General features: G+C 32.3%; 2 protein-coding genes across 3 annotated transcripts; both read right to left on the minus strand.

Annotated features, from left to right (window-relative positions):
- Positions 1 to 225: 225 nt before the first annotated feature.
- LOC133313450 (oxygen-evolving enhancer protein 3-2, chloroplastic) lies at positions 226 to 2,026 on the minus strand. Its single transcript, XM_061514826.1, has 3 exons — positions 1,658 to 2,026; positions 544 to 839; positions 226 to 440 (listed from the first exon to the last, which is right to left on the minus strand). The coding sequence occupies exons 1-3, from the start codon at positions 1,956 to 1,958 to the stop codon at positions 342 to 344; spliced, it is 696 nt and encodes a 231-aa protein (XP_061370810.1). The 5' UTR covers positions 1,959 to 2,026; the 3' UTR covers positions 226 to 341.
- Positions 2,027 to 5,064: 3,038 nt separating this feature from the next.
- Positions 5,065 to 8,870, minus strand: LOC133313460 (transcription termination factor MTEF18, mitochondrial-like). Of its 2 annotated transcripts, XM_061514843.1 has the most exons (2): positions 7,513 to 8,870; positions 5,065 to 7,097 (listed from the first exon to the last, which is right to left on the minus strand). In XM_061514843.1, the coding sequence occupies exons 1-2, from the start codon at positions 8,828 to 8,830 to the stop codon at positions 7,090 to 7,092; spliced, it is 1,326 nt and encodes a 441-aa protein (XP_061370827.1). In that variant the 5' UTR covers positions 8,831 to 8,870; the 3' UTR covers positions 5,065 to 7,089. The 2 variants fall into 2 exon arrangements, with proteins under 2 accessions (XP_061370827.1, XP_061370821.1); XM_061514837.1 differs by having other exon boundaries at positions 5,065 to 8,870.
- Positions 8,871 to 12,640: the final 3,770 nt, after the last annotated feature.

The following is a 12,640-nucleotide window of genomic DNA, read 5'->3' on the forward strand; positions in this document are numbered from 1 at the left end:
AACTTTAATATCTCAATTATTGTCAGTGAGGGTCACATGTGATACTCTTAATACATTAATATAAAAACTGAGATAATTCTAAGGGGAGGAGCATATCTTGTTTGTACTTTGAAAAAAAAGAATTGAAACTTATATTACACCTTACTTTTCTGTTTTGGAGAGAGATATTGATATCATTAGGCTATTTCATTTGAGGCAGCATATATGTGGTTTGAAAAACTAAAGAGAACAACCTTAATTATTTATAGCAAATTTTCCCTCATTAGATTTTCTTCAAATAGCAGTCAAACAAAGAGTCTGAGAAAAAAGATTACACAGAGCAAAGCAAGAAATTAATCATATTAACCAAGTTTGGCAATGACGTCATTCAGAGAAGATACAGTGTCAGCATAGTACTTCTCTGCTTGTGTGGAGCTCTTTTTCTTAGCTGCATAATCCAACTGTGAAAAAAAAAAAAAAAAAAATTAAGAAACTTTAATTACTCTAAACTTTCACAATCTTCAATTGATAAAGAGCTATGGGATAGTTTCATTTTCAACTTACATTGCCGATATCCTGAAAGAGCTTGCCAGTGAGTTCCTTAAGGGATTGCTTCTGGTCCTTAGGCTTTGCAGCAATGACAGTGTTGAGGTCATACCTAAGATATTCAGCTCTCAAACGCAAATCATTTTGAACATATGGCCATGCCTTCTTGTCTATCAACTTCTTGACACCAACAATTTCCTTTGCTGATTCCTTTGCCCTTTGTGCAGCCTCACTAGGAGACAATGGTTGAATGAAGAACCTTTCTTTCAATGGCAGCTCCAGGTCTCTTGCTTCATCTGAGTTCAATGTTCCAGCTGCCAAATTCCATAACATCACACCCACCATGGTTATAAATTATCCTCAATTTCCACTCTTTAATATCACTAATAACAACAACCCCATTTCTGATTTCTTAATTTTTTTTTTTCCTCTTTTGCCTTTAACCCATTAAAAGAAGGGTTGCTCGGTTCTGCAGCAGTGGCAGAAAAAATTATCTGCCACAGACATAACAAACTGGGTTGCTCGGTTCTGCATATATATATATATATATATATATATATATATATATATATATGAGTTTTATTAATCTCATGTAATAGGAGACTCTTATACAAAATAAGATTATATTTTCTCTATATATATAAAAAGGTTATATTTATAAAAAAAATTTACAATTTATACTTTAATTAAGAGTGCATGACTGGTTATACTTAATGTAATTTATAAAAAAAAATTATAAACTGATCATTCTCTTTTATATATATATATATAGGGGATTGTTTTTCTCATTAGAAAAACAATCTCCTACACACATATGGAAGAGGAAGAGAGAAAATAAAGGAGAGAGAGAAAATTTAAAATGGATCTCATATTCAATTTGTATCTAGTGCATGAGTTAATTATCTCATGTAAAATGAGATAATTATTTTCCATATATATATCACTCTCCGTTTAATCCCGATTATCGATGGTTGACTCTTGTAAAATTGCAAAAACACTATTTTTGGAATTCAAATTTATGACCTTTCAACAACAAAGTAACAATTTAGCACGGCTCAAGGCTTGCCCCCAATAAACATAATATATATACATAATGAAAATTGTAACATAAAAAGGAACAAGAAAAACTTACGCAATCCACCAGAAAGTGGAGGAGGAGGACCAACTTTGATGGATTTGGCATCAGCAAGAACAGCTTGAACAAAAGAGCCAGAGGCCAAACCAGCAGCAACAAGACCAATCATTGCTCTGCGGCTACTTTGTGGCTCAGCATGCACCTGTTGAGCTCTAACTATGAACCCTGAACGTGTTGATGACACTCTGCTACCACTATGCACATTCAAGCGTGTTGAGCCACTGAGTTGAAGGTTTCCTTCAAGCACAGCTTGAGAGGAACCACGTAAGCCAGCCATTGATGCCATAGCTTGTGCCATTTTTCCTTACTCAGTGACCCTCTTGTTTCCCCTGCTACCAATTGATTTGTAGAATGTGACAAGAATGAAAGAGAACCCTGAAATATAATATAATATTTTATGGCTAAGTAGATGGTGGATGATGATTGTTGTGTGTGTGATCCTGAGTCATTCTCAGAAGTACCTTATCTTACCATTTTCATAATTGGATAAGTTGGATATGTTCTCAGCCAATCATTGTTTAAGAATTGTGGTTACACCTTGACATGCTGGATTGTATTTCCAGCTTGGAATTTTAGCACTTTGACACATGGATTGGTAGATTATTGAATAATTTCATTATACTTTTTATTTTCCTTCCATTCCTTTTTCTCTTTTACACTTCGTTTCTTCAAAAGCAGGTCTAACTGACTAATCTTCCAACTGTATTGTTTTTTATTTTTTTTATAAATCATCCCGATATCACGTCGCCAAGCCAATGGACACTGACTAATCCAAATAGAATCACAAGAATAGAAAAATTCTTAATTTCGTACTAAATTTTAATAAAGCTACGTATCTAGAACTCAAATTCGAGATGAGTGATTTAGTTACAATAATTTGACACCCGTTGATGCACTTTTGGTAGTGTATTATTTTTGGGATTAGAATTTTTCATATTGTAAAAATTAATTTTATCTCTTACATACACACATATAAAAGTGTGTGAAATTCGTATTTTTTTTTTCTCTCTCTCTTCTTTTCACATAAACTCACATAGGACTCACACATTTTTATGTATATGTAGGAGATAAAATTATCTTCTATAACATGATAAATATTAATCCCGTTATTTTTTCTTTTAACTATAAACAAAGTAATAAAAGTTACAAATTAATAATATTAATAAGCGTATAACTTTTATTACTTAGTTAATAATATTTAATATAAATATAATTTTAAAAGAGAAAGTATTCTACTTTATTTAAAAAAATTACTAAAATAGATTCCCCTACTGATAAGTATACATAAGTTAATTAGGAGGGGGGGGGGGGGGGGGGGGGGGGGAAGCAAAAATATTTTGAAGATAAATTCTTATGTATCAGTGTCATATGAAAGTCATGATCTATATCGAATTCATATTTCCTTTCTATATATAGGAAAGGCAACCAAAAACACTTGAAAGTAGAAACTTCTTAACCCTATAAGGGCACGTATGTTTTTCCTCGAAATCACGTTTAAGACTTAAGGCCTTGTAAATTGGTTTGCATAGGAATTGCTTGGTTAAAATGTTAGGTTGTGCACCACTACGGTTAACCTAGTGGTGTGGGGTGTGTGTGTTAGGAGTGTGTGTAGTATAGGGTGTTGTGTTCAATTCCTTGTAACCTCCACACACAAAAAAATGTTAGGTTCTCGAAATCAATTTTATAGCGAGTAGAATTAATTTTGAAAAAATAGAGAAAAAAAAGAGTTTTAAACTTTTGGTTGACCAAAACTGATTTTAAATATATGACTCGTAAAATTTAAAAAAAATATATATTATTTACACTCAAAACGATTATTAATGTATCATCTACACAAAATCAATTTTAAACTCCCTTTTAAAGCAACATTCCCAAATGCAAATATTTTTTTTACATCAATTTGCTAGAGAGTTTGCTGCTCCAACAACAATTCAGCATATTCCAAAAGAGAATTTTTTACATTAACGAGAACTTGAACACAAAATCTTGTTTAAATAAAGGCTTTAATATTTCTACAGTAAATGTAAATAAGTTATTTACATTCGCTCTCAAAACGACGTCGTTTTGGATTGAAAAATTAAAAAATTATAATGAAAATGACTATTATAACCCTGAAATAAATTATAATTGCAAAAATACCTTGATTTCTGTCTCAAAATGACATCGTTTTGGGCTCAATGTAGATAAATTATCTACATTAACTATAGAAAAAACAAACCCTTAAATAAAATTAAACATGTGTCACTTGAACAAACTCTTATTTGTGAAAAAATACAGATTTCAACTCATCATATGTTCCTTTTCATATTCTCCAATATATATCACCTGATAAGTCTTCATTGGGCTTCTAACTCAGAATTCTAAAAACTCAACCAAAGACTTAGCTAATTTGACCTACGGCCCAAAACATTCAACATAGTTACATAATCTTTCACATACAAAAACTGATTCAGATGTCTTTTAATTTTGGGCTTCAGGTTTGGTCAGTTACAGATTTTTCCTCTTTTGAAACCTTCCGGATTTGGAGATGGCTATTTTGGCGATTATCTTGTATTGACAATCAAACTATTATTTTGTTTTTAAACTCTTTTTTTAACAATACATGTACCTATTATTTTTCTTCCATCCGAAGATTATTCAGCTTGAGTCTATTGTAACAAAATCCAATCGAATAAGTGTAAAAGTTTATTATCAATTTAAACATGCACTAAGTCCAAAGATCTTAATGTCTGACGAGTATCTATTTTATGACACCATTATGTTAGAAATTTTAACCATTGAAGACAAAACAGAATCAATTTGAACTACGAGGAGAGCTCCGTAATTCATTCAAGGGGTTAAACTTATGCTTGGGCAGAACGTATTTGATCAAATGTTCCGAAACAACAAACCAAAAACAACTTAAGAACAAAAACTAATGTATAAAACAAAAATTAAGATACTAATAGTTACCAGAATAAGATTATCCTCATAAATAATTTTTTTGTATGATTGAACAGTAATAAACACTGAAGTATATTTCACTGTGGCAGATACTAGTTTAAGATAATTCCACATAATTCTGAACTGATTTTTCACGGAACTTCCACAAAATTCTCAAATGAAAGTAAAAACACATGATGTTTGTTACATAAACTGTCTTAAGAAACAGAGTAAAACAACTAAACAAGACCCTATCCAAGGCCAAAACATTACAAGAGCTAGTAATGGATGTTCCTATGAACTTTCAGAAATCGAGAAACACAGGCTTGGCATATACTTGCATTCAGAAAAAAGTTACAATTTTTTCTGCAAAATAGGCAAACCAAGATTACTCCGTGTAACCGAAATTTTTAATATGCTTCACCACCACCATAGTCCTTCCACTAAAAAATTGACATCTAGATTAAAAAAAAAATCTCTCTTCTCTCTCCTCAACTTTTTCCCTTTCACAGAAATATCGCTCCTGTGTAACATGCAGCAGTGTTATAATTGCTTTAAACTGCACCTAATATTATTTGCAATAATCTCATTTCTTATCACTTTTCATACTGGTATTTATATAAACTGAGCAACTTGGAAGTTTACACTAATGATAAAATGATCTTCTATGCAAGGGTTTCATTGATTTTTCGGCTTTTATTTTTGGGCTCCATTAATATGGTTAAATAATAGTAGGTAACTCTAAGACCCACCCTCCCTGGTGAAGGATGGATTGGACTTGTTCTCACAATAAAACAACCATAAAATGAAGATTATCCAGTTATGCCAGATTATCTTCTGTGATTTTTTTAACCAAACTCTTTGGATAAATGATATACAACTAATCTTAATGGGGGAAAGGAAATAAATCATTGAGAAAAGTCATGCAAAAGTAAAAGGCCTAATCATACCTACAGGGAAGGTAATGTCTATGCAGATTGGATGGCTAATCATATTTTGGATACGGATGTCAATCTTCTGTATCAAATTTGGAGGGATCCTCCTCCTGGTGTTCAGTTTTTACTTCTTGGTGACATATCTGCTGTCAGTAGGACTAGGGCAGTGGTGTGTAGGTTCTAGTTTGTTTCTTTTCTGTTTCTTTTGGGCTTAGGCCTTTTGTTTATCAAAAATAAAAAAAAGGCCTAATCATAAGCAACATCAAGATCCAATAATAGTGCACTTGTCACCTGAATTTGGCAATAAAGGCAACAAGAGAGGGAGAGAAAGAGATATATCATTATTCATTAGGAAATACTTATATTGTTAGTTTGTTAGTATTAATTGGCATCTTGGGAAATAATTAGGATAATCTCATCTTCTATATTCAGACATGGTAAAACCTTAGAGTTCATATCGATGTTTTCTGAAATCTTATATTATCTTCTTGGTGAGAAAGTAAGCACATTTCTGGTTTTGCTTAATTTTTATTTAAAACAAAAAAAAATAAAAAATAAATCTTCTCAGCTACAAGTTCTCCATAGCATTTTGATTATAAATTTTTACTGTGCATAAAACTAAGATATTTAAACACACACTAAGATATAATTGGGTAATAGATAGCCATGGTGGTGGTCAAGGTTCAAACCCAAGTCATGTAATTTTCATAAGTAGAAGGTCGACCATGTAAGTCAACCCCCATTGGCAATATCTTAGAATCTTTTACAATGTAATAAAGAATTGTTATATATATTAAAGGTGTTTCTTCTCATTTATCTGGCCATTTAGTATCAGTATATGAGCCAACCTTTTGCCTTTACCATCTTACAAGTAGTCAGATAGATTCCAAGGAATTTTGTCCTACATCATGATGGGCATCAGAAATAAAATGGTGAGGCAATAACAGAACCAATGGGTACTAAAAGCAAGAACCAGAATCACGTGTATTGGTATTCGATGATACCGTAAGAATGCAAATTACACTGGTTAAACAAGAAAAAGAAAATATATGGAAACAAAAGATACAATGCTGACACTTAGAGAGGTCAACTTCCTCCCAATTACCCCAAAACTAACCAATTCCTTCAATGCCCTTTCACTTCCCCCCTCTCCTCTCATATATTCTCTCATGACAGCTTTTAAAATATTCCTAACAAACTCACACACTCCATGTCAGCATCTTTTAGTTTGAATTCCCAGCAGTCCTGCCCTTTCTCCTACTATACCTTTTTTTAAATGGTGGTCTATCACATCGTAACAGCATAAATTTTAAAATAGAAAAGGGAAAAACAAGTTCATGTGAAAACATGAAAACGATGAAGTCAAGTAGAAAGCACAAATACTTACAGATAGTTTACTTGTCATACCTCTGATATAATCACACTTTGAAGCAGCATGATAATTGTTCACAAAATTTGTGGTTTCTTTCTCTTAGAACTGAGATCACGTCATAGGAAATGAAGCAACGCAAGATAAGACATTTGCAGGTCATTCTTCAATTCCAAAAGTTAGGAAGCACTTACTAACCAGGTTTAAGAATCTGTACAAAATCATTTGGAATGATTGCTGGTGTTCATACTCAACAGTAAAAAATCATGGTCATCATACTAGCAATTTGCTGTTATAGAATTGCTCAAACCAATGTTTCGGAGCAGCTGGGTGAATTTTAAAAATGCGAGCAACAAAATTCTTGTCACTGGTCGCAATCATGCTTGCAATGGAATAGTTTTTGGCACACAGACCCTTTTGCATAATCCACATATGGAATCTATACCTAGGCTTAATACGTTTCTCTAAGTCAAAACATAAGAATGCTGGAAAAATGTCCAAAAGCTCTAAGGAGTGTCCCATTTCCCGACAGAGGAAATTAATCTTTTGTTCTATAATTTCAGGGTTTTGGCTTAGAATCCTAGGTCGAATTGTGATTATCTTACACAGCTTTGAGAATTCAATACCTGAATGTAGAAGGCAATCAAATCTTTTTTGCAACTCGCTACTTGTTCCATGCAAGTCGGTTAAGATATTCATGGTCAAAGCATTTTCTCCAAAGCCCAATGCATGCAAGAAATTCAATTTATTCATATTGTGAACTGGGGTTCTTGAAACACTAACTGCCTCTAAACCACCAAGATAATATTTATCTTGGGGTTCATTGGGATAGCTTGTGATATAACCCACTAACAAATGATGATTCCCATCTTTGATTTTATTAAAGAACCACTCCCGTAAACCCAAAGCCCTCATTACATTAGGAAGATTAGCCATTTTTATTGTTCCCAACACATGAGCATAATCCCTCTTGACATCCTCAATATCTTTGGAACTCATTCCAAGGTGTTTCAATAGCTTCAATACATTAATCACCGACGTTTCCAAATCAAGATTCAACAATTCTGAGCCCTCGAGAATAAACCGTGCCACTTCCTCCTTCTTGACACCAAAACTACAAAAATACTCAACCTTTTGAATCAACTCCTCTTCTCCATGCTCAAGAATGACACTTTTATTCCTTCCAATGAGATCCCCTATCTTAAAAACCTTGTCACCATTCAATTTGTAAAACACCCTAATTTTCCTACACACCTCATGCCAAGCCTCCACATTCCCCTCAACAGAACCTGCCAAATCAAAATCCCAAAAAGCCACTTTCAGATCAGAAAACAACCCATCAATCAGAGCACCCAATTGGCCTTCCTCCTCACAAAAAACAAAAGGGAAAGCCAAACATATCCCAGTGACTTGTGCATTACAAAAACCATATCTTTTGAACAAACAAAGCCTACCCTTCAACTCTAAAGCACTCCTTTTAAATACGGAACCACTCTCCATATACAACACCCCAAGCTTATCCCAGGGAAACCCAAATTCAGAGAGAGCACAAGCAGCATCCAGAAGGGACCCATCTTCAGAAAAGAAGAACTTGTTGGGAGGCAACAAAGCATGAAGTTGAGTATAATGTATGCCAATGCTTTCAAAGAAAAACTCAAATTCATTGATGGGGTTGTACCTGAGGAACTTGTCAAGGTTCTGGGAGAAATTTGAAGGTGAAAAAGGGACCTTTGAAATGAGATTGGTGAGAGAGAGAAGGGAATTCTTTGCAATCTGGTCAGCATAGGGATAAGGGATGCTCCTTGTGGCATGAAGGTAATCAGTGAGGGCATGCTGTGCTTGTGTCACAGCAAGCTTCTTATACCTCCAAGGGATTCTTGAGGTGGTGCTGGTGCTGGTGCTGGTGCCGGTGCTTGTACAGAGATGGCGCAAAGTAGAAAACATCACTGTATCTTTCTGCCTTTGCTTTTTGGAAATGGAGGGTTTTTCTTCTCTTTTCACTTAACTGGCTTCAACATCCTTCAAGGGCTGAAATAAATAAATAAATAAAATTTGAAAATGTTTTTTTTTTTTTTAATCCTAAGTAACATCAATAAAAATTTAACAACCTATAGGAAAATTTTTAATTTTTTTATGTTTTAAGACTTTACATGATTTTGTTATGTAAAAATATTTTATGTCTATAAAGTATTTTTCTATCTAACTGGGAAAATAGTTTTAGTCCAGTTAGAATAATATGGTTGATCAAAATAACACCATTATGTGTCATAACAACTTGTATAATGAAAACAAAAAAAAAATAATAATAATAATACTTACAATATAAGATGTATATGAATTTAGAGAGGTCGCACTACTCTAGCCTCTTCTTTTCTTCACTAAAGTGTTTTTCTTACTATATATAAGATTGCAATATCAAAACTATATCGTTTTGAGATTTAAGAAAAAAAGTGCATGGTATTCTTTTAAATTTTTCCTTTTTTTATATTATAAATTTTATTAAAATACTTTTTTTTTCAAACCACAAAATAATATTATTTTGAAGAAGAAAATTACTCTTACAATTTATTTTTGTTTACAATCTCTTACAATTATATCTTAACTGTTGATTTTTGTCCATCAATAATTATCATTTTGATCAATCTTTTCTCTATTTTGAATTGTAAAAAATAATTTCATTTCTTAGAGAAACTTAATCCCTGAAATATAACATCAAGGCTTTTGACCTGATACCAATTTGCCTGAACCCAAGTACATAAGCCCAGCATCTTATGGCGCAAACCCATCATTAAGACCAACCCAAACCGGTGCACATACTACAACTGTACTACCAGTCCTTGAGTTTTCCCAAAACTATGCATGCAACAAAGATATAACCTAGCATTTTAGGGTAAGGATGAGAATAATATTAATTTTTTATTTTTAATTAAAATAAATATTTATTAATCTAAACTATTTGGGTAATCGATGAATTAATGAAAAATTCATATATAAATATCAAGTTATTATAGAAATTATAATAAGTATTCCAAAAAATATACATGTATGTGGATGTGTGTGCGTGCTTTAATCAAAGTATACAAAAATGTAATATGAGCATTGCATGAATGCTTTAAAGTGAAGCACAAGATAATTAAAAAATCAAAAGACCTATGTATTATTTTTGCTTTAAAATTTAAAGGATTCTAAAATAAAGCCGTGAGTTAAAAATATAATAAAATTATTTATTTATTTTTATTCAAAAATTTAATTTTTTAAGAGAATTAATTCATAAAATGCAATTTTTTGCAATGAATATTTAAAATTAAAAAAACAAAGAAAACAAAGCTAATCGAAGCTCCTGGATTCTGATTAAAGAGAGCATCATATTTCACCTATTCATACGGTTAGCCCGTTTGGTTTCTTTCTAGTGTTCGGCCTTTGTTGACCCACAAGTTAAACAACACAGCTTGTTTAAGCCCACAATTAAACAAGCTAAAATATCAAAGACCAACCACATATTTCAGTGGGTCAAATGCCACTACACTAGACCCACCCCTCTCTTCTACCTCATTCATTAAATTGTATTTTTTCAATAAAAGAGGTATAAGAAGGTGGACAATAATAATGAATTATCTAATATCTCATTTTAACGTAATCACATTATATTTTTATTTATAATTTTTAATAACAAATCAATATATTTTGTACATGTTATTTAAGTTTAGGCTCATTATTCATGGAGCTCATTAACTAAGAAAAAAAATCTTATACCCCTTTCGATGACTTGAGAGTAGATGTAGTAACTATATATCCAAGTATACACATCTAAGCACTAAATTTATATATATATATATATATATATGAGGTAAGATCCTTTGATACCGGTGTCAAATTTGAAGTTTGACACCTTATCTGAGAACCGTTAGATCAAAAAAGATCAATGGTGTCACATGCTTACAAATCAGAGTCGTTGATCTTTTTTGATCTAATGACTTTCAGATGAGGTGTCAAACTTCGAATTTGTCACTGATGTCAAAGGATCCTGCCTATATATATATATATATATATATATATATATAGATAGATAGATTAACTTATACCGGTGTAAGAATAATAAGTCTTGCACTAAATTTTAACTGTTGATTTCTATGCATATAACAGTTGAGATTTATTAGGTCCCACTCATTTATTAATTATTAATTCTCAATAAATTATAATCGTTAAATGTATAAAAATTAACTGTTAAGATTTTGTGTAAGACATATTATTTTTACACTGATGATGATGCATATATAGAGAGAAAGAGAGAAAAATTATCAAGTTACATGAGGTGACCTTATCTCCGGTCACCCCAAAACTATATTGTTTTGAATGTTAGGTTTTGGTATTTTTGTTTGTTTGTTTATTATATGAATTTTACCAAAACACCCTTCATTAATTCTTTTAACCTCAAAACGACGTAGTTTTGGGGTGGTCGGAGATAAGATAACTTGTGTGTGTGTGTGTGTGTGTGTGTGTGTGTGTGTGTGTGTGTGTGTGTGTGTGTGTGTGTGTGTGTGTGTGTGTGTGTGTGTGTGTGTGTGTGTGTGTGTGTGTGTGTGTGTGTGTGTGTGTGTGTGTGTGTGTGTGTGTGTGTGTGTGTGTGTGTGTGTGTGTGTGTGTGTGTGTGTGTGTGTGTGTGTGTGTGTGTGTGTGTGTGTGTGTGTGTGTGTGTGTGTGTGTGTGTGTGTGTGTGTGTGTGTGTGTGTGTGTGTGTGTGTGTGTGTGTGTGTGTGTGTGTGTGTGTGTGTGTGTGTGTGTGTGTGTGTGTGTGTGTGTGTGTGTGTGTGTGTGTGTGTGTGTGTGTGTGTGTGTGTGTGTGTGTGTGTGTGTGTGTGTGTGGCATAATCTTTTTATACCGTTGTAAGAATAAAAAACCTTACACTTAATCTTAACCGTTGATTTTCATATATATGACAGTTGCAATTTTTTTAGAATTAATAATTAATCAATGGGAATAACTTAATCAATTATAGATGTTTGATGCATAGAAATCAATGGCTCAGATTGAATATAATATTTATATATGGGACAAGATATTTTTACCGTGATATAAGAATAAATATTACACTCAATTTTAGCCATTGATTTCTGTGCATGAAACGACCGTAATTGATTGGTTTACTCTCATTAATTAATTATAAATTTTCAATAAATTAAAACTGTTAGATATATGAAAATCAACAATTAAGATTTAGTATTAAATTTATTATTCTTACTCTTATATAAAAAATCGTATTCTACGTGTGTGTATATATATATATATATATATATATATATATACATGGTTATATTTATCTCATTCAACATGAGATAAATCAAATTTCTACACACACATAACAAATGTGGGTCTCTCTTATAATTTTGTTTCACTAACATAAGATAATTCATCTCCAATAACATAAGAAAAATATTTCTCATATATATATATATATATATATATATATATATATTAGTTAATTAATTTTATAAATAATTAGAGTAAATATACTCATTTCTAATATATAAGTGAGTGTTCTTCCAAACACTATTGAAAAGGAATATATTGATTCACTATTACTCTACGAGGGACTAGGAAGGGATCCGATCACATGAGGGGGGGGTCCACTAAAGACAATTGAATCAACAAATATACACACACTCATTGCGTTTGTTCTGAATTCTGACTCTAAGCATCCAACGCAGGCTCGGTGGACTCACCCCATGATTTCCCCACTTCATATTGCGTTCCTT

This window comes from Gastrolobium bilobum, unplaced genomic scaffold (assembly GCF_033153095.1).
Source record: "Gastrolobium bilobum isolate Gb01-03AN ecotype WA unplaced genomic scaffold, APGP_CSIRO_Gbil_v1 utg91145, whole genome shotgun sequence".
Classification (NCBI taxonomy): Eukaryota; Viridiplantae; Streptophyta; class Magnoliopsida; order Fabales; family Fabaceae; genus Gastrolobium; species Gastrolobium bilobum.

Bases quoted from the DNA above. Each gene is read 5' to 3' on its own strand.
- LOC133313450 (XM_061514826.1), bottom strand. From the start codon at position 1,958: ATGGCACAAGCTATGGCATCAATGGCTGGCTTACGTGGTTCCTCTCAA. The intron at 840-1,657 runs GTAAGTTTTTCT...GGAATTTGGCAG, and splicing joins TCCACTTTCTGGTGGATTGC to CTGGAACATTGAACTCAGAT. The intron at 441-543 runs GTAAGTTGAAAA...TTTTTTTCACAG, and splicing joins TCTTTCAGGATATCGGCAAT to TTGGATTATGCAGCTAAGAA.
- LOC133313460 (XM_061514837.1), bottom strand. From the start codon at position 8,830: ATGTTTTCTACTTTGCGCCATCTCTGTACAAGCACCGGCACCAGCACC.